This window comes from Aotus nancymaae, unplaced genomic scaffold, assembly GCF_030222135.1.
Source record: "Aotus nancymaae isolate 86718 unplaced genomic scaffold, 86718_ANA_hifiasm-v0.15.2.pri h1tg000059l, whole genome shotgun sequence".
Lineage (NCBI taxonomy): Eukaryota > Metazoa > Chordata > Mammalia > Primates > Aotidae > Aotus > Aotus nancymaae.
Window position 1 is genome coordinate 15,966,598 of NW_026988473.1, and position 21,885 is coordinate 15,988,482.

At 45.1% G+C, this 21,885-nt stretch overlaps 1 protein-coding gene across 23 annotated transcripts in view; it reads left to right on the top strand.

The window, feature by feature from the left end:
- Positions 1-19,349, top strand: part of PHF21A (PHD finger protein 21A) — a 194,696-nt gene extending 175,347 nt beyond the window's left edge. For 20 of the 23 annotated variants that reach the window (XM_021665682.2, XM_021665685.2, XM_021665690.2 and 17 more), the window contains 8 exons: positions 1,037-1,088; positions 2,124-2,203; positions 2,664-2,724; positions 5,289-5,452; positions 13,096-13,251; positions 15,115-15,190; positions 16,208-16,311; positions 17,690-19,349. In XM_021665682.2, coding sequence (XP_021521357.1) covers positions 1,037-1,088; positions 2,124-2,203; positions 2,664-2,724; positions 5,289-5,452; positions 13,096-13,251; positions 15,115-15,190; positions 16,208-16,311; positions 17,690-17,947 — 951 coding nt within the window. In that variant the 3' untranslated portion in view covers positions 17,948-19,349. Of the gene's footprint in view, positions 1-1,036; positions 1,089-2,123; positions 2,204-2,663; positions 2,725-5,193; positions 5,217-5,288; positions 5,453-13,095; positions 13,252-15,114; positions 15,191-16,207; positions 16,312-17,689 lie in introns of all 23 variants that reach the window. The other 3 variants (XM_021665736.2, XM_012452461.3, XM_021665732.2) reach the window with 1 other exon arrangement.
- Positions 19,350-21,885: the final 2,536 nt, after the last annotated feature.

Here is a 21,885-nt window from a genome sequence, read left to right on the forward strand (position 1 = left end):
GACACACTTTTCAGAACACATGCAAACAAAGAAAAGAGTAGAAGTCAATCGGTTGCCCTCTCTGGCTTGAAGAATCTTAGCATTGCCTCTTTGGGGCCCAGCATTTTCACCAGCTTAGCTTCTGAAGGAGCCCTAAGAGTGGTCTTCAGAGAGAAATTGCTCCATAATTTTTAGGCTCATGTGTGATTGAAAAATCATAGTATTCAGCAGAACCACCTGCCGTCATTCCTAAAAATCATTTAGCTGTAAGTTAGCATTGTGGCAGTATAAATGTGAGAAGCTGTGGCCTAGTCATGACAAGTGAAACACTCAGAACTTGGAGCTTGTTAAATGGGAAGCTCTTTAAAACCCTCTGCATGTTTTGTGAGTATGAAATCCTGTTCTTTTTAAGAGGATTTTTCTGCAGGGTGGGGAACTCAGATCACACCGATACTGATTTCTGTCATTGAGAAAGGAGATGTAGGCCCCAGTCCTTCTCTTTTGACCCTGTTAAACCAGGCCGGGCGTGGTGGCTCACGCCTGTAATCCAAACACTTTGGAGGCCAAAGCTGACGGATCACCTGAGGTCGGGAGTTCAAGACCAGCCTGACCAACGTCGTGAAACCCCGTCTTAAAAAAAAAAAAAAACACCAGAGAGCCTCGAGAGCAAGGTTTCTAACCTATGGCCCATAGGCCATATGCGGCCCAAGATGGCTTCAAATGCGGCCCCGCACAAATTCATAAACTTTCTTAAAACATCATGAGATTTTTATTTGTGATTTTGTTTTTAAAGTTCATCAGCTATCATTAGTATTAGTATATTTTATGTGTGGCTCAAGACAGTCTTTCTTCCAATGTGGCCCGCACTGAAGGAAGCCAAGAGCTTGGACACCCCGCTATAGAGGATCTCCATGGCTCCTTAGAGAATGCCTGCTCTTTGTGCATTCAAGTGACTCACCCCCCTGGCTGGCTTTCCCTGGTGTCTTAGTGGGAACTGGCAGTTGGCTTTGTGAGAACCCGGACTGAAGTATATTCTTCTTTTGTTTCTCTGGCACAGAAACTTGCCTTCATGGTGTCTCTAGGGTTGGTAACACATGACCATCTAGAAGGTAAGAGAAGATATTCTTGGCACTGTCTTTTTTTCTGGCGCACAGCTTTGTTCCTGAAAATGGTGTCTGATTGAATTCCTAGAATAGAAAATTGGAACACAAATAGAGGATGATTCAGCCAGTGTAGACTTTATTTCCTTTAGTGGGAAAATTGCCTGCCCTCTGTCTGATATTCTTGTCATTATCCATACAACTGTCCTGGAAAAACCTCCCCAGTTGCCTAAATTAAGGTGACTTCTGTTCATTTAGGGGAGCTCTTCTTTTTCTGAACAGCAGAAAGTAGGAAGTGCTCTTCTGGCAAGTCTATATATTCTGGTCACTCTGGGTTATCAGAATATTGAGAACAGGGCCGGGCGCGGTGGCTCAAGCCTGTAATCCCAGCACTTTGGGAGGCTGAGACGGGTGGATCACGAGGTCAAGAGATCGAGACCATCCTGGTCAACATAGTGAAACCTCGTCTCTACTAAAAATACAAAAAATTAGCTGGTCACGGTGGCACGTGCCTGTAATCCCAGCTACTCGAGAGGCTGAGGCAGGAGAATTGCCTGAACCCAGGAGGCGGAGGTTGCGGTGAGCCGAGATCGCGCCATTGCACTCCAGCCTGGGTAACAAGAGCGAAACTCCGTCTCAAAAAAAAAAAGAATATTGAGAACAGTTACAAAGCTGTACCTGTCCTGGTTGTTTAATTAAAGAATGATGAACTTTGATTACTCAGTTTAAGTCTTACGAATAAAGCTCATTCAGACCTATATATACAGCAATCTAAAAATAAATCAGGATAACTTGTTTACAAATGTTGTCTATCATTAAACTCTTAACAGAGAGCCACGTGTGGGACAGCGTGGTCTTGCAGGGGAGAGTAGATGGTTCTACATATTTGCTTCCAATAGTGTGCTTGCCTCTGTTGAGGCTTTGGTGAGACAGAGAGGTGTCCCTATTTCTGATTTCTTATGGGAAAACCAATAGATAAAACAATGAAGTCAAGTTTTTTAGGTTCTCCATGCCTCTCTTCTAATCAAAACCTTTTCTTTCAAGAAATCCAAAGCAAGAGACAAGAGCGAAAAAGAAGAACAACAGCAAATCCGGTCTACAGCGGAGCAGTCTTTGAGCCAGAGGTATTACTGGCCAGTACCTGGCCCTTCCCTCACTGTTTTAGTTTTCTTTATGACTTGTTCAGTGCCTTCCCTCTGAAAACGTGCTGAAGAGCGGCACCCTGATTGTACTTGTTCAGCTCTGTGAAGTGGTGGATTTTTTTTTTTTGACTTACCATTTTTATTAGTCACTGCTTCCCCTTAGGTTTTTTTCCCTAAGTTTCAGCAGATACATTCCTACCTTAAAATTTTAATTCATCCTGACTTCAATACAATTGCATTGGCAACAGAGGCAGACTCCTCTGAAATAGTCTCTGAGAGCGAAGTACATGTGATAAAACCCTTGAGCACTGAGACCTTAGGATGATTAGCACTAACTAGTCGGCATGTTGACGGTCATGCTGTGCTTGGTCTTTAGCTTGTGCCAGTATTAGTAATTACCACACTATTCAACCAGTCACCTTTCCTTCTTCAATCCTCAAAGCGTAAGAAGAGTGCAGTCACATACCTAAACAGCACAATGCACCCTGGGACCCGGAAGAGAGGTGAGGACCTTTTTGTATCTCTCCGTTGCTGCACTTTTGCTTTCTGTGTGTGTTTCTTCTCCTTCCCTCCTCCCATCATTATGGGACCTAACTCCTCTATCCCTTGAAAATAGTTTTGTTGTTGTCCTCTGAGAATGGGAGAGGAAAGAGAATGAGATTTCTTATTAGAGTTCTGTATGCTGAGTCAAAAGCTGACTTTCCTAGGATTCTGGCAAAGCTGACTCAGGGGAATGGCTTAATGTAGCATTTCTACCCCAAGCCTGCCAGGCCATCCATGAATAGCACAGTGAACAGAACACCATGTAAAAGGAAGCATTTGAGCGTCATTAAGCAGAAGAGAGCACTGCCGTTGCCAGGGTGTTCCTAATAGTGTCTTGGTCGTCCTGCCGCCAGCGAGGCCAGAGTGACTCTGAGTTTCTTGGAGCTGCAAACTTTCCAAGAAGGAAAGAGGTAGCCACACTTGAGAACTTAGAATCTTTGAGAAGAGGACATCTCCAACTAAGAAAGAAAAGATCACTGTCAAAACAGGCTCCCTAAAGAACAAATTCCTAAAGAGCTCCAATGCCATATTTCAGATCTTCCCATGGGCATTCCAGAAACTTACTCTTAGGCAGAGCAGAAAAAATAGCAGCAGCAGCATCTCTCACCATGCAGGTCTAAATAGGTCTTAACAGCTCAGGGTTTGAGCTCATAAACAAGGTACTGAAATTGTTCTTTGATGTCAGTAATACATCCCAAGGTCCTTTTCACCACATGATAATGTGTCCCTGAATTATAGTTCCAGGCTAGAAAGGTTGCAGAGTGAGTGGAGTAGCATACTAATTTTTGCGTATGCACACACAGTCTCAGAGCTATTGGAAGCTCAGGAGGTCATCCTGACCCTTTGTCTGCCTTAGGCAGGACTACACTATTACCATTCCCTACCCACAAAAGAGATTCATACCCACCATTAGCAACCCTTCCTGTTGTTTCATCAGTCCTGTCCTTCAAGTCAAAAATATTTAGATGGGAAACCCTAAGTCATTGCGTTATATTGATTCCTGGGCCACAGTAACCAGTACTGTAAGTTATTTTTGTTTTGTCTTGTGTTTGGTAATTTTTTTTTTAGTGACCCCTGATGCAGTTCTTGGAAAGGAGCCCCCCAGCCAGAGGCCACAATAATTGGTCTGTGATAGTGGGCAGTATCTGCTAAGAGGACAGGGGTTAAATGAGCCAGAAAGACCTTAGCATCTCTTGGCAAGGTCAGAGGATAAAAGCCTGTATCCACAGTGCCTGGGATATGCCTTTCGTGGGTAAACAAGAGCGCCTTCATCTTGTTCTTCCCCTTCCAGCAGCACTGAACTCCCTAGAAAAGACAAACCAGTAATATCTGGCTTTGTACTATAGGCATCACCAGTTGAACACAAAGAGGTAATATTTTTGTAACATCTGACAGAATCATGATTCTTGTACATAATCCTGATATAAATTATAACTGTTGGCAAAGTCATGATCCTACATACCATTTACCAGTGCTTATCAGCAGTTTTGTACCTCTCTGGCTCTTTTTTTCCCTTTGGTGTGTTGTGCATATACTTTTGATCACTCACAGCCTAGAAGCTATGACCTTGGCCCTTAGAAGACAAGGGCCCTGACTTAGTTATATGGTAAGACAAGAGTGGCTGACCTAGACTTTCTGTACCCACGCGGCTCATTTAAGATCCTTTGTAGCCTTAAGGTTTGAGTCACAATGCTTTTATACCAATCCGGTCTCTCAGTTGTGCTGATGGCAGGGCCTTTCCTGAGACTTTTGAACAGCCCTGATTTTTAGACATGTAGTCCATCAGAATGCTTGTAATGTAAAATGGGGGGACAACTGCCAGTCAAGTGGGGAGAATATCCAGGAACAGAAATACTTAAATTCATTGCCAAGCCCAGAGCATCTTTCAAGCTCTTAGGTTTCAGCTACTCCCAGGACATACCTCTCAATAGCTCTGACAGCAAGGGGTAAGAATAGTTAACTTGAATTTTGCCTCCTCACTTTGCCTGTCTACAACCTTATAAAATGCAGACAGAAGATAGAATGAAAAGCAGAAATCCTAAATAAATCAGTTTGTGGGAACTGAGAATCATTAATAGTATTGTGAGAATGCTGATTGCAGAGAAACCTTAAAGAACAGTATCCAAAAGATATGAAAAATTAAAATAAACTCATTCCTGGCCCTGGCTCTCACTGGGCTTTGACATCTTGGTTCTTACACTAGAAATCTCAGATTGCAATAGTCCAGGAACTTCTCCACAATCTGCCCAAGGTGAGGTCTTTCTACATAAGCCAGCACCTTCTGTCATTCTCCAGAGCTCTCTTATCCTCCCTTCTCTTGAGAGTCATGTAGTTGTTTCTAATGACATTTAAATCTTTGCTTCTCTTCCTTCCTTTGGGACTGTTGTATTAACCTTCTGTCTGCTACCTCACTTCCTTTTCCATGCTAGCCAATGAGGAACACTGGCCAAAGGTATGTAAGATCATTTTCCCCCTCTCTTTCCCTCCCCCTTTTTCCCTTTTGTTCCCTTCTCTTGGTATATAGGTCGTCCTCCAAAATACAATGCAGTGCTGGGGTTTGGAGCCCTTACCCCAACATCCCCCCAATCCAGTCATCCTGACTCCCCTGAAAATGAAAAGACAGAGACCACATTCACTTTCCCTGCACCTGTTCAGCCTGTGTCCCTGCCCAGCCCCACCTCCACAGACGTAAGTAACTTGGGAAAAGCACACTTTCTTTCTGAGAGCTTAAATTGGGAAAAGCGTTATCATATGTTGTCTCCTTATCAACTTGCACCTTCTTGACTAACCTGGAACAGCAATAAACCCTATAGAATGCTTTTTATGCCATGTAAGGCAGCTTTCCTCTGAGGTTCCAGGCTTTCCATGTCCTTGAGAATCATGTTAAATATAACCTCATGGAGCTCAGCCAGCCGTCAGAGTCTGAATTTGATCTATTGTGAATGAGTTCTTAGAAAACAGATGGGGGCCGGGCGCAGTGGCTCACGCCTATAATCCCAGCACTTTGGGAGGCCGAGGCGGGTGGATCACGAGGTCAAGAGATCGAGACCATCCTGGTCAACAAGGTGAAACCTCGTCTCTACTAAAAATACAAAAATTAGCTGGGCATGGTGATGCATGCCTGTAATCCCAGCTACTCGGGAGGCTGAGGCAGGAGAATTGCCTGAACCCAGGAGGCGGAGGTTGCGGTGAGCTGAGATCGTGCCATTGCGCTCCAGCCTGGGTAACAAGAGCGAAACTCCGTCTCAAAAAAAAAAAGAAAACAGATGAGGCGGGGAAATCAGCTCATACAATTGAGAGTTGTACAGGTTTCTGTCATCAATGTTTTGGGAGCGGGGAAAATGAACAAGGCATACAGTCCCCCAGCAGCCCTTGTTTGCTGCTTCAAATACAATTCTAGAAGTGGAAAGTTTTCTTTAGAGCAACTGTATTCAGCAGAATTGATTAGAAACAGGTTCCTGGAAAACTGTCAAATACTTAGTAGGCCTTTACCCACAAACTGCAGGAATGTGGACTAGTGCTCTAAGTGTTTAAATGAGCCTCAGCAAAGCTCAGAATTCACTCAGCAGATACTCACTGAGCACTACTCTGCTTGAGTAAGTGCTATTCTTGAGGCTGGGGACACGGCAGGGAACAAAACCAACTCCCTGTCCTCAAGGGGCTCATCTGAAGAGGCAGATGATAAGAAAGTGAATATATAATATGTCAGGTAATGATAAGTGCTCTGAAGAAAAACAAGGCCAGGCGTGGTGGCTCACGCCTGTAATCCTAACACTTTGGAAGGCCGAGGAGACGGATCATCTGAAGTCAGGAGTTTAAGACCAGCCTGGCCAACATGGCAAAACCCCGTCTCTAAAAACACACAAAAATTAGCTGAATGTGGTGGTGCGCTCCTGTAATCGCAGCTACTCAGGAGGCTGAGGCAGGAGAATCACTGGAACCTAGGAGGCAGAGGTTGCAGTGAGCCAATATTGCACCACTGCACTCCAGCCTGGGTGACGAGAGTGAGACTCCATCTGAAAAAAAAAAAAAAGAAAAATGGAATAGATTAAGGGCATACAGCATACTGGCAGGAGGCTGATGTTTATGAAGACTGGTAAAGCCTCTCTGATAGAAAGTGAAGGAGTGAACCATGGGAGGATCTAGGGGAAGAGCCTTCTAGACAGAGGGACCAGCACTGCAAAGCCCTGAGGTAGGAGTGTGCATGGCATCTGGAAAGAAAAGCAAGAAGGCCAGGATAGCCAGGGCAGTACTAGATGGTGGGAGATGAGGCCTCAGAGGTGACTGGGACAGTTGTGCAGGGCTTTGGGGCTTTCGTTCTCAGTAAAATGGGAGATCATTAGAAAGTTTTGGGGAGAGGAGTGATGTAATTCTTCAATATTTATTTTGAAAATTTTCCAACCTGCAGAAAAATTTCAATAGTGGTACAGAGAACCAGTGTCCTTCACATTGATTCATCAGTTGTTGACATTTTGCCACATACGCTTCTCACCTACCATACACACTTATTTTGGGGGAACCAGATAACAAGAAGCTACAGACCTCCTGAATCTTCACCCTAAAATATTTCACTATCTATCTCTTAGGAGTAAAGATGCTCTCTTATATAGCTACAATGCATTTATCAAATTGAGGAAGTTTAACACTGATACAATATTAGTATATAAAATATGCAGTCCATACTCAGATTGCTCCAATTGTCCATACTTGCTTTTGTGACACTTTGTTTTTTCTGCTCCAGGGTGCAATTCAAGATTACTCTTGACATTTATTGTCATGATATTGTCTGTTTGGTAATCCTTTATTCTAGAACAGTTTCTCAGCCTTTGTCTTTCATAACATTGATGTTTTTAAAAAGCCAGTTCCTCTGTAAAGTGCCTCTCCGTTTGGATTGTCTGATTTTTTTTTTCTCAGCGTAGATTCAGGGTATGCATTTTTAGAGGAACACTAATACATGACGACGGGTCATTATCAGTGCATCACAGCAGGAGGCACATGATGTCAATCTCCGCTGTTGTTGATGATGTTAACTTTCGTCTCCTAAGATAGGTTCTATCAGATTTTTCCACCTTTAAATGTGCCTTTTTCCTGGGGTGGAGATAGCTTTGAGTCTGTATACATATTCAGTCCCAACAAACTGTTACCCAATGTTTTTAGCATCCTTTCATGATTCCTGCCTGCATTTATTATTTTTAAGGTGTATGCAAAATCAACTTGGATTTTAAAAGGATCACTGTGTCTAAAATATGGAGAAGAAAAGGGCCTATAGGGAAAATAGGATGGAAGCAGGAAGACCGGTTAGAAGGCTGTTGTAATTGTCCAGGCAAGAGATGATGACAGGCAGGCACAGTGGCTCACGCCCATAAATCCTAACACTTTGGGAGGCCAAGGTGGGCAGATTGCTTAAGCCCAGGAGTTCAAGATCAGCCTGAGCAACATGGCAAGACCCCTGTCTCTACAAAACTTTTAAAAATTAGCTGGAGGCCAGGTGCAGTGGCTCACACCTATAATCCCAGCACTTTGGGACACCAAGGCAGGTGGATCACAAGGTCAGGAGTTCAAGACCAGCCTGACTAACATGGTGAAACCCCGTCTCTACTTAAAAATACAAAAATTAGCTGGGCATAGTGGCGTGTGCCTGTAATCCCAGTTACTCAGGAGGCTAAGGCAGTAGAATCACTTGAACCCAGGAGGCAGAGGTTGCAGTGTGCTGAGATTGTGCCGTTGCACTACAGTCAGGGCAACAGAGTGAGACTCCGTCTTAAAAGAAAAAATAGGTGTGGTGGCAACATAGTGAAACCCTGTCTCTACTAAATATACAAAAATTAGTTGGGCATACTGATGTGCACCTATAGTCCCAGCTGCTTGTGAGGCTGAGGTGGGAGGATCACTTGAGCATGGGAGGTTGAGGCTGCAGTGAGCCATGATTGCGCCGCTACACTCCAGCCTGGGTGACAGAACAAGACCATCTCAAAAAAATAAAAAACAGGAAAGAAAGATAATGATGATAGCTTAGCCTAATTTGATGGAAGAAGCAGAGATGGAGAAAAGTGATTACGTCTGCATATATTTTGAAGAACCATCAGGATTGAATATGGGTTATGAGAAAAAGAATGGTCAAGGATAAGGATAAATCCAAAGTTTTTGGCCTAAATGACTAGAAAGATGAAGCTTCCATTTACTAAAGAGTAAGAGAGGAGCAGATCTGAGGAGGGAAACCAAGAGTTTCATTTCACACACATCCCAGTTCTTTGGTAAATTACAGAGCTTGTCATTGACCGTTGTAAGATAAAATGTCTCTTGAACTTGAAGGTTCCCAGAACCTACTAATGGCACACCCCCTCCAAGGAGCAGCAGAATACCATATGAATGTTCCGAGTTAAAATTCCAGAGGCAGCAAAGAAAGTGTTATTTTTGGAGGACTCGGGTCATAGAAGAATTCTGTTCTCTGAGAGGTTTCCTTGTTTCCTTCGTTAGACATTGCTGTGGTTACAGATTCATCATTGCTCTAGAGGTTCAGCATTTTGTCCAGCCTTCCTGACTTTTGGCATTAATAATTGACACAGTTTTTCTAATTGTCCTGTTAATGAGCAGCAGGGTCTGTATGAGAAATCTTGTTTGCTGGCGCCAAAGATTGTCCCAGCTTCTTCTCCGTTGAAATATTGCCAAAGGATCGCCAGCTCCTTGGCCTCTTGGTAGAGCTCTCCCTCTAGGGTGGTACACAAATGCTGGGGGACAGATGAGTTTGTGGTTCTGCATGTGAGTCTCTCTCCTAAACAATGTTGTTTTTTTGTGTGTTTTTTTGATCAAATGGGATTATGGTTCTCTTTGAGAGACTGAACCCAAAGGATCCACTCATCAAATAAAATAAGCTTCTGCCAGGTTTTGTCTTAAAATGCAAACATTTTTCTTTTCAGAAATCTGAAGGTAAAAGAACGCTTTCCTAAAACTACTAAATATGTCCAGAACTCCCTAAGTTAAACTTGACAGAATGTATTTTTAAGATAATTGACTTCTCTTTTTACAGTATCCCAGTAGTGGTAGTGATTAAAATTAACACACAGGGCTCTGTATGTTTGCTGCTGGGTAGCATACGTTCCAACAACATTAATTAAACAATAACACTTGAGAGGCAGGCATTTCTAGGGATCAGAAACCATTGTGAGGGACTTGGTGTAATACAAGACCTAGCCAGACACTAATCCTCTGGATGTACCTTGTTGCCATTATCATCATTTTTATGATAAAAGGAAAGATACATGGGAAGATACACTGACATAAATTTTTTTTTAGCACATGATGAAATTGTAGTTGATATAGCCAGAGTGCTTCCTAAAAACTTATGTCCTCAGCTCATAGCAAAGAATCATGGGCCAGCTGTCTTTCAACTTACCTCCTGTTTGGTTTATAGTAATAATTTGGTCAGTCATCAAAGCCTAAGCCTTTTGACCTGGCATGGTGCCTCTGTAGGACTTCCTCTGCTCTTTTTAGACAAAGAACCAGTTCTGTATGGATAAAATGGTTTGGCATTTTATATTCATTTCTATGGGCAGCAGTTCTCAAAGCGTAGTCTGGGAATCCCCAAGACTCTTTCAGAGGGCATAAAGTCAAAACTATTTTCATAATGATACTAAACCATTATTTGCCAATTTCATTCTCATTCTCTCAAGACTGAACAGTGGAGTTTACCAGATAACTGCATGATGTGTGATGATGTCATCACTCTGGCCGCTAATGAAATGTGTACCTATGTGTTTTGGAGTTTAAAAATGTTTCAGTATACTATTTTTATAACTTTTCATGGTTCTGTAATTCAGAATTAAAAGTTTTTACCAGCCTGGGTAATAAAGTGAGACCCGTCTCTACAAAAAATTAAAAAATTAGCCGGGCCTAGTAGTGTGTGCTTGTAGTCGCAGCTGCTTGGGAGGCTGAGGTGGGAGGATTACCTGAGCCTGGGAGGTCGAGGCTGCAGTGAGCCAAGATCACAGCACTATACTCCAGCCTGGGTGACAGAGACAGACCCTGTCTCAAAAAACATTGTTTTTTAACTGTTATTACAGTAAATATTAATAGATATAACTCATATAAAAGCTCTCTGGGATCCTCAGTAACTTTAAGAGTAGAAAGGGATCTTAACACCAAAACACCGAAAATTATAGGATATATAAATAAGATAGAAAGTTTCCTTTGAGAACTTAAATAAATTATTTAACCTTTATTTTCTCTTTCTGCCTTGTATTTCTTTTTTTTTTAATTTCTTTTTTTTTTTAATTACTCTTAGTAAAAGCTAGATTACTGGGGCTTTAGCTACATCTGCAAGGTACAGCTACAGTGTAAAACCCTTTCAAAGCAACTGCCTTCTATTTCTTGATGGTCTCCTTGCTCAGGAGCAACACGTCTTCGTCTATCCCAAGTCCCTCTAAATAAGATGTCCAGTTTGTCTCATTCACTCCATCACTGATAATTTTTTCTGTGGTTCATGTAAACAGTCTCTAAAGTCACACATTTTAAATGAACTTTATAAAGATGCAGACTCACCACTTAGAACTAAGGTTCAAGAAAGGCTGACCCTCTAGAGGAGAAGAGTAGCCCTCAGCCTGATTTTAATAATGAGAGAAGAAAGTCATAGTTAATCTAGGGATGAAACCTTACATCTGTTGGTGCCTGGAAGTTAAACTATTAGGCTACATTCACATGTAATATTTTTCAACATATGTTAAGCATCTTTTTTACTGTCCAGGGGTCACATTTTCCTCTTAAGAAAGATTAAAATCCATCCACACTATAATGTATCTTAAAATTTTTGCAGCCTCTTTTCTGGGCTGCCAGATACCCTAGTGGATTACAGAGGAAGTTTCCCTTGGAGTGAAATCGTAGGTCCATGACGATGTGTTCCTTCAGTGGTGGTGGAGGGATCACATCATAGAAAGGAGGGACTCACATGCTCTCTACCATTGCTTCCTGTGCACAGTTTCTGTGTTAGACCTTCCAGCAAAATAGCCAAGAAATCCACAGCAGCACATTGGGTTGACTTGCTGGGTCACCTCTGGTACTTCCCTTCAGTCTTGCCATCCCTGGTATCCTTATTGGTGGATTTAATCCCATCCAGAGAATGAGCTAGTAGAGATTGACGCTGGAAAAGACCTCTTTAATGGCCCTTTTTTTTTTTTTTTGGCTATGTTCTTCTCTTCCAATTTTAAGTAGATCTGCTTTATTCTGATGGTGCCTTCTGTTCAGAGGCTCCAGCATACTTACCTGAGTCCTAAAACTATCGCTGTGGCGGGGGAGGTAGAGAGACAGGACAGGCAGAACAGACTGGGGCTGCTAGTCTTTTCCCAGCTAGTAAAGTTTTTATAGGGATAAAGCCTCCCAGAATAGAATAGCCCATTGAACAGCAAACACAAAATACTGGTTTTAGGAGAATATTGTCAGCTGTTGCTTTGGCTTTTTAAATTCTTCATGTTAGAAAGAACACGCAAATGAATTTAATTTGTTTCTGACTTAATATTTTCCCATTTGAGCTTTCACTATGTTTTTATCTTCTTGAGCATGCAGGTTCAGGAAAACCCCAATTTTTGTCTGTCTTCTTTCCCAATCCTTCTAAACTCTGCCCAAAATTGATAGGTAATGAGAATTGTTGGTATCATATTATGAAACACTTTGTTGAATGGATTTCAGTGCCTATAAGATTGGTGATATGTGGGTTGTCCTCTGCCAGAACAGAGGTATCACCTATAAGTTTAATTTTAGCCTAGGCGACTACAGACCTTTCCTGTAAACTCTAATTTAAATTTAAGAATACAGTAGTCCCTGATAATCTGAGGTTTTACTTCTTACTGTCTCAGTTACCCACAGTCAACTGCAGTCTGAAAATATTAAGATGTTTTGAGAGAGAAAAAAGATCTCATTCACATAGCTTTTATTACAGTAGATTGTTATAATTGTTCTGTTTTCTTAGTCATTGTTGTTAATCTCTTATTGTGCCTAATTTATAAATTAAACTATCATGGGTCTGCATGTATAGAAAAACATATATATATATATATATATATATGGTTCAGGACTGTCTGAGGTTTCAGACATCCACTGTGGGTCTTGGAACATATCCCCCATGGATAAGGGCAGCCTTCTGCACTGTGCCTACACAGGGAGCCTTAGCTATATGGAGTGAGTAGGGGCCTGTGCTATTGGTGATCCCTGCTTCTCTTGAATACTCCTGGAACGAGGCAGCTGATTGTCCTAAAATATTTATATGCATCCAGAATGCACGTGTTAACATTAAAATTTTACCTTTTTTGTCCTTTTTCTTACCTTTCCTCTCAACTTTATAGGGTGATATTCATGAGGATTTTTGCAGCGTTTGCAGAAAAAGTGGCCAGTTACTGATGTGTGACACGTGTTCCCGTGTGTATCATCTGGACTGCCTAGACCCCCCTCTGAAAACAATTCCCAAGGGCATGTGGATCTGTCCCAGATGTCAGGACCAGGTACTGTGGGTGGGTCCGATGGGTGAGGGGCCAAGGAGGACAAAGACACAGCCATCAGGAGAAATTCCTTTCTCTGGGAATGGCAGTCTCCTCTCTCCGTCAGTCTTCAGGCTACATCTTCCCTGTTCACGGCACAGCACTCAGGCACACAGCCTTCATTCCCTCAGAAGTTCTCTGCCATATTACTGAGGTGGATAGACTCTTCCTTGTATTTGAAATGACTTAGCTTCTCTTTAAAAGTCAAGACCCTTAAAAGACCATTGTGCCTCATTCTCTAGGAATGGTCCAGACCAAGTATATGGTTTTAAAACTCTTCTTCGGGAATAAAATCCTTAAGAGAAAGTACCCAGTTGATTAATTAAAATAACATCCTGAGCCAGGCACAATGGCTCATACCTGTAATCCCAGCACTGTGGGAAGCCGAGGCAGGTCGGTCACCTAAGGTCAGGAGTTCGAGACCAGCCTGGCCAACATGGTGAAACCCTGTCTCTACTAAAAATACAAAAATTAGCTGGGCGTGGTGGCAGGTGCCTGTAATCTCAGATACTTGGGAAGCTGAGGCAGGAGAATCGCTTGAAACCAGGAGGCGGAGGCTGCAGTGAGCAGAGGTTACACCACTGAATTCCAGTCTGGGTGACAAGAGCGAGACTCCTTCTCAATAAAAATAACACCCATTTCCCTTTTTTTTTTTTGAGACGGAGTCTTGCTTTGTCACCCAGCCTGGAGTGCAGTGGCACGATTTTGGCTCACTGTAATCTCTGCCTCCCGGGTTCAAGCAAGTCTCTGCCTCAGCCTCCTGAGTAGCTAGGATTACAGGTGTGCACCAACACACCCAGCTAATTTTTGTATTTTAGTAGAGATGGGGTTTCACCATGTTGGTCAGGCTGGTGACCTGAACTCCTGACCTCGTGATCTGCCTGCCTTGGCCTTCCAAAGTGCTGGGATTATAGGCGTGAGCCACCGCACCCAGCCCACCCATTTCACTTTTAACCTATTTTGTTATATCACGCTCAGAGAACTAACTGTAAAGTACTGTTGATATTTTATAGACTTAAAAGGCAAACATATTACTATCCTAGCCTCCCTCCTTCTCTGTTTAGTTTCTGATTGCCTTTTCTCAATTATCCATGTATATGTATGTCTTTATGATCTTATTATAAGCTGTCTCAAGTCTTTTTTAGAGTTAAAGTATAAATAATAAATAAGCAAGCCCAATAGCTCAGCAAGCACTGGGATCCTGCTCAGTCTTTGGAATCCTGCTTTGAACAAATTCTGGTTTTCCCTTGTAAGCTTGTCCTCATCCTGCATCCTGTTTGGTGCAGCGAACCTTCTCTCACTGTCTTCCTCCTGATGCTCCTTTGTGACCTTCTGATGACTTTTGACATAGGGTCTAGATTATACTTTTGTATTTGGAACTAATATTTAATTTCCTTGGTCAGGCTGTCTTTGAGAGGCATATAAATCTAAAATTGAGACAGACAGCCCATGTCAGGTCAAGGACGAAACTGCCAGTGGCTGCCGCCATCATGCTAATGTGCAGCTTTTGTGTTGGTGGTTCTAGCTGTGGGGAGTGGTTGGGTGTTATGTGGCGTGTACAAAAAGATAGGAATGCTCAGCCAAGTCCCAGCTCCTTCTAAGCCTGGGCTCAAGTGTCCTGGCTCTTCCTGCCTTGAACTTCATTCTCCTAAGCTGATATTTGGAACTTTTAATCCAGAAACTAGAGACCAGGGTTTTGCAACACTGCTACCATAAATCCTTCCTGGATTTTATCTGCCAGTAGCCACAGACCCCATTGCTAGCTGTTACATAGAGGCTATGTGTTTAAACCTCCTTCTCAAGGTAAAATTCTAAAAATCTTTTCAGATGCTGAAGAAGGAAGAAGCAATTCCATGGCCTGGAACTTTAGCAATTGTTCATTCCTATATTGCCTACAAAGCAGGTAAGGAGTTATCCATACTCACTGTTTTGTAAGCTTCCCCTTGTTAAAAAAAAAAAAAAAAAGGTACTGGCAGTATTTGTTTTATTCTCAAAAGGAAATTTAAAGTTAAAAATGAAAACCTTGGCCAGGCGCAGTGGCTTACCCCTGTAATCTCAGCACTTTGGGAGGCCAAGGTGGGCGGATCACAGAACAGGAGTTCGAGACCAGCCTGGCCAACATGGTGAAAACCCGTCTCTACTAAAGATACAAAAATTAGCGGAGTGTGGTGGTGGGCACCTGTAATCCCACCTACTCGGGAGACTGAGACAGGAAAATGCTTGAACCCGGGAGGCAGAGGTTGTAGTGAGCTGAGATGGAGCCATTGCACTCCAGCCTGGGTGACAAAGCACCTGGGCTTTTTTTGTTTGTTTATTGGAGGAAACAAACAAAAAATGAAAACCTTTTATTGGATGAAGTGGAAATATTGTGTAGCATCTTCTTTTTATTTATTTATTTTTTGAGACAAGGTCTCAATCTGTCGCCCAGGCTAGGGTGTAGTGGCATGATCACAGCGCACTGCAGCTTTCACCTCCTGGGCTCAGTTGATCCTCCTACCTCAGCCTCACAAGTAGCTGAGACTATAGGTGTGTACTACCATGCCCAGCTAACTTCAGTATTTTTTGGTAGAGACGAGTTTCGCCTTGTTGCCCAAGCTTGTCTCAAACTCCTGGGCTCAAGGGATTCACCTGCCTTGTCCTCCCAAAGTCCTAGGATTACAGGCATGAGCCACCATGCCTGGTCTGTAGCACTTCTTGGGGGGAAAAAATGAGATGTGGTATCTCATTTATATAAAGCCAGACCCAAGCCACTGACAGTTTTCTTAGCATACTGTACACAGAAGAAGGAAAAGTCCAGGTGAGCACTGTGTACTGGCTGTGGGACTTTGGGGAAAATGCCTTTGGAAGCCATTCTGAGCACAGTGTCCTTTTCAAGGAACTAATTGTCCAAAAACTGTTCCTTTTTTTTTTTTTTTTTTAGCAAAAGAAGAAGAGAAACAGAAGTTACTTAAATGGAGTTCAGATTTAAAACAAGAACGAGAACAACTAGAGCAAAAGGTGAAACAGCTCAGCAATTCCATAAGTGTAAGTAAAGCTCATGCCTTCAGCAGTCCTTACATAGATGCAGAGACCTGGGCCTTTCCACATACATAACAGTACGTGTGGACCCCAGGCTGCTTCGGGTCCTTCTGTTTATTATCATGAGTAATTTGGGCAAATGCAGTTTGCTGTCCAGTTAGAGTTCAGCCCCCGCGTACAGGTGGCCAGTTGGTAGGTGGTGCCTTACCTAAGCTCTGGAACATCCTCTTGGCTTTCGTCTGAAAGAGGGTTCTCAGTCATCAGGCTGCATAAGTAACAGCTACAACAGTGTAGCCACAGCCCTGCCTATTCCTGACAGTGTGTAGGGGGAGCGTAGTGCCTCACCTGACACTGAGCAGACACAGACCAGGTCCCCTCGTGTGATTCTTCCTAGTCACCTGAGCAAGCGGGCCCATCCACACGGCCCTCCCTTGCTCTTGCTTCCACACCATGCTGATTGCATTTCCCGGTTTTCCTGACCAGTGTGAGGAAGTGGGCTTTCTAGAGACAAGTATTGGAAGTAAGTACTGCCCAGCCCGGCCTGTCCAGGTGGGAAAGAGGGTTGTATTTGCAGCAGGGGGACAGAGACTCATCCCAGGCAAGGAGCCAGCCTTCTTTTCCACAGAGTAGGTCACCCTTATTGAAGTGAAGTGGCCTCAGCCCTCACAGATGCCAGCTGGTGCTTGTACTTGGTGGTGGTTGAACTGTCCCGCTTACCTGCTTTCTCCTCCTCACCATTCCTACCCATGGCATGCAGATTTAACACCTCTTTCATCTCTTTCCCTGCCTAAAACAGAAGCCAGCAGGTATGGGAGGCTGAGGGCAAAAGGGCAAAAGACTACAAGTCCCTGACTGAGCAGAAGGTGTTCTATTGGTTGCAGGCCTTTGTCCTTTGGGCTTAGATCCTCCTAAATGTTGCCGGCCCACCCTCACACTTCCTGCTGCCCTAGGATGGAATCCAGATAGCACCCTGGAGAGCTCAGTTCAGTCCTGAAGGCCCCCATTAGCATGACAGAAGCATATCAAAACCTGCCTGAACAGGCTGCAGGGCAGCTGTGGGAATTTTTTTTTTTTTAACCTTTGTTTGGAAGTCTGATGGCAGCTCTGCCGGTTTGCTTTTAAGTGTTAGCACTCTCGCGTGTTCGTGCCCGCATGCTCTCTCCCTCTGTTGCCTCTTGGACTCCCCCAGCCTACCCACTCCACTTGCCCTGTTCCTTAGGTGGTAGCGCCCACTCCGCTGGGGAGCACAGCAAGGCCTAGGGGCTGCACAGCAGCCAGCAGGGGTTCTTCTCCCTGGGCAGAGAGAAGGTGCTCCACTCTCAGGGGCTGCTAGGCCTGTTAGAATGAGGCGGCTCAGTGCCACTGCCCTTGTCATTTGCTGCAGAAATGCATGGAAATGAAGAACACCATCCTGGCCCGGCAGAAGGAGATGCACAGCTCCTTGGAGAAGGTAAAACAGCTGATTCGCCTCATCCACGGCATCGACCTCTCCAAACCTGTAGACTCTGAGGCCACTGTGGGGGCCATCTCCAACGGCCCGGACTGCACCCCCCCTGCCAATGCCGCCACCTCCACGCCGGCCCCTTCCCCCTCCTCCCAGAGCTGCACAGCGAACTGTAACCAAGGGGAAGAGACTAAATAACAGAGCCCCTCTAGGAGAAGCCACGGGATCCCGGCGGCAAGGAGAGCAGAACACTGAAGACTCTAGAAAAGCAAAGCCGGATTTCTGGAAAGTGCAGAATTCTTTTGGTTCTTTGGTTCCAGAGAGAGAGAAGATGCTTGTGCCAGGTGGCACCAGAGTTTGCCAATTGATCCTTCTTATTCTGTGTGTACATGCAAAGATTGGACCATGTTACATGAAATAGTGCCAGCTGGAGGTTCTTTGCCAGCACCATGCCAAGTGAAATAATATATTTACTCTCTCTATTCTACACCAGTGTGTGCCTGCAGCAGCCTCCACAGCCACGATGGGTTTGTTTCTGTTTTCTTGGGTGGGGAGCAGGGACGGGCGGAGGGAGGAGAGCAGGTTTCAGATCCTTACTTGCCGAGCCGTTTGTTTAGGTAGAGAAGACAAGTCCAAAGAGTGTGTGGGCTTTCCTGTTTCTAAACTTTCGCTACTATAAAACCAAAAAAAGGAATTGAGATTCAACCAACCCCAGTGCCCAGAAGAGGGAATGGGAGTGGCTGGAGGGAGCCGGGGGTGGGACAGTATATCACATAAGCAGTATTTAATCACGTCTGGCGGGGGCCTCGCAGGGGAGACCGACACCAAGGACAGCCAGTAGGTTCTTCTCCCCCGTGCTCTGCTCCCTCCCCGTGGGAACTCCCCATCCTGAAGCCTGCCCAGCCTCCTTCCTTCCCTGCTTGGTGAATCGCGCATCTCCGTGTTATCCCACTGTCTCCTCTCCAAGAACAAGCAGAGCCCAGGCCGCTGGCCCTTGCCTGGGGCGGGGAAGAAGGATGTGTATGTCCAGGAAGGAAAAAAGTGGATCAGTGATTTTACTTGAAAACAAGCTCCATCCCTTTTCTATATTCATAAGAAGATCTTGAGTGAAGCAGCACGCGACCCAGGTGTGTGTGAATTGAATGGAGACATTTCTTTTCTCTCTTTTTTTTAAATTTTTGTTTTTCTTCCTTTTTTCTTTAAGGAAAGTTTTATTTTATTGTTCATTTTACTTTCTTGGTAACAAAAACTAAAATAAGGAATAGAAAAGCTGTTTTTCAGGCTGACAGTCCAATTAAGGGTAGCCGAGACCTTGCATGGTAGAGTAGGAATCATAGTGTCAGTGAGGTCCCGTGAGTCTTTGTGAGTCCTTGTGTCATCGTTCGGGCACTGGTTTTTTATGCAAGGGCAAAAATCTTTGTATCTGGGGAAAAAAACAACTTTTTTTTAAATTAAAAAGGAAAATAAAAGATATTGAGGTCTTCCTAGTGTTACTTAAATTAAGATCAAGGTAAGAAACATTGTAAAAAAAATTACAAAAGTGCTATTTGTTTCCTAAAAACAGTGATTTCTATTAAAAAGGTGTCAGAACTGGAGAAAATGCCGTGTAGTTATAATTTTTTAGCACAGACCCTGCTGATGACGATGACATTTTGCCGTGTGTGTCTCTAGACTGTGGGCCAGTCTCCTTGACGGACAGGGTGGAGTTCCCCACCCTTCTCTCTCCTCAGAAAAGACCGTGCTCTCTTCTTGGTGCAGGGATCTTGTCTCCTGTTGTGAAGCCCAAATGGAAGTCTGGACGGTGTCAGGACCCTCCCCATGGTCTTCTTAGATTCTGCTAGAGCAAAAGGCTGGTGCCTAAATAAGATCCCTTCCTTTGGTGCTGCTTTTGGTCTTTCAGCCACCAGCATTATGAGTGCCTGGGGGACACCTCCAAGGGAACTGGCCAGTGGAGCTCAGTGGTGCCCACGCACCCTGGCTGTGGCAGGAGGGTACGGGAGTGCAGGCTGGCTGCATCAGCCCTTGGTGCTTAGAAAGAACAGAGGAGTGACATGTCTCGAGGGTATGTCTCTGAGACAGAGCCCCAGGGTGGCCTTCGCTCTGACTTGCTTTTGGGGAGAGGTCTGAAGCTCTCTCTCCTTTCTCTGCCTGTTGGCTCCAGGCACCAGAAATGGAATTCATTCCACTCCTCCCACCCACAAGTCTCCTGGGTGACCCTTGGCTAGAATTGCTTCGCTTGCCTTGGCTTGGCCTGTTGTGGCCTCTCCTTGAGAAAACCAGGGTTCTGAAAGGCTCACACCATTCTCTCATCTTGCCTTGTGGGAAGTAAACGGTGTCAGATGTGTGCTCTGGCTGGAGACCTTTGCCTCTTGCGTGACCCTGGCTGATGGGAGGGCAGTGGAGGCTCCGTACCTGGGCCCTGCTGGAGCATCTCCCCGAAGCCCACTCTAGGCCCTGATAACAGCTAGAGTCTAGAAGGGGTAGAAACGGTCCCATTAGCTTCTCTCCCACCCATTTAGGCCCAGAGAGACAAAGACAGATCTGAAAGCAAATTCAACAGAGAAGAGATGCTTCTTAGAGGAAAATGTGTCTCATCCAAATCAGCTGTCGCCATTCATCTTCCCAAGGACCTCAGAAGAGGGAGTTAAGTTTGGCTGAACAGGCCTCAGTTAGGCCCTGGCTGCTTGATTGGCTGATGGGGAAAGAGTTCCCTTTTCACAGAAACCAAGGTGCTGTGCCTGTTCAGGGAGCCTTGGAGATGCCTGGACTAGTTGGAGGAATCGTGGCAGAGGATCAGAGACCAGCAGCAGGCTGCCTGCCCTGTCTAGAGCTCTTCCCCTCAACTTGTCTGGGCCCATCTGGGGGTTGCCGCAACAGTTAACTCTCCTTTTCCTGAAAGAAGTTGGGAAGCCATCATCACTAGAGGCCTTTTCTCGGAGAGGAGCTGCCTGAGGAGTCTCAAGGGTGGGAGGATGAGGCTAGGAATTGACCGGGGCTTTGCCTGCCGCCCTGAGCAGCGTGAGTACATTCTGACCTCGCCTGCAGCAGGGCTGTGGACTCTTCCTGACATTCAGATGTGAGCTGTTTTGGGAGTCAGCTAGTATGGAGTGCAAGATGCAATCCTGCCCACAAACCTACATTCTGGACTCAAATTCCAAAACACTGCTTTACTGTAAAGAAGAGGCCCCCGGCACTCAATCTCCCTGTCCTTCACTGTCCCCCAGACTGCCAGACACTCGCTCGTGACACTGCCCCACCCAGCCACCTCCACTTGCTTCCTCCTCCTTCGTTTCGCTGCTCTTTCCCCACGGGCCAGAATTTAGCTGCTCTGACAGCTACTTATCTGAGACCAGCTGGCTTTGCAGTCACTTCAGAGCTGGAGTGGCTGCCCACTGGGCCCTGCCTGGGAGTCCCCTGCCAGCTCCTGATCAGGCGCTGCACGCTGGTGGCAGTGAGGTCATGTTGCTGTCATCTCCACCTCTGCATTCTTGCTGCCTGCGGGTCCTTTTTCTTTCATGGAGCCTGCTGGGTCTTGTCTCACCTGTGCTGAGCTCATCGGGATTTTGATTTCTTCCTTCCTTATTAGGCCCTTTGTGGTAAGCCTGCTGGTTGTACCTGACAGGGGTAGACAGCTACGGGCAGTCCCTGGTGGGGCCACCCTGGCAGCCTCCAGCTGGCACCATCGTGTGCCTGGTTTCCCTGCAAGGCCTGTCTCTCTGTCCCTGCTGCTGCTTGGCTCAGGCCCAGCAGGCAGCGTGCGTGGGGGCAGGTGCACGCAGCTGTGTCTGTGCGGGTGGCCGTGTCTGCAGCACACTTCTGTCTCCGCATGCACGCTGCCTCTCCAGCCACCTCTGATACTTCTCTCTTGGGGCTAGCAGAGCCCTTGGGCTCTCCCCTCCCAGCTCACACACTCTCTTCAGAGGTTTCTTCCCTTCATTCCCTTGTAAGGCGTGGTCCTTCTTATTTATCTAAAGGGCTGAATTTAGGAGACTACCCAGAGGCAAAAGGCTCTCAAGGTAATGATGGGATGGAGTGTGGCCCTGAGCATTTTCCAGGGCCTGGGTCTCCAGATCCCACGGCGTCTGTTGAGTGGAGGCAATTTTGCTCTGTGTGGACCTCGCCCCTGCCCTCAGCCG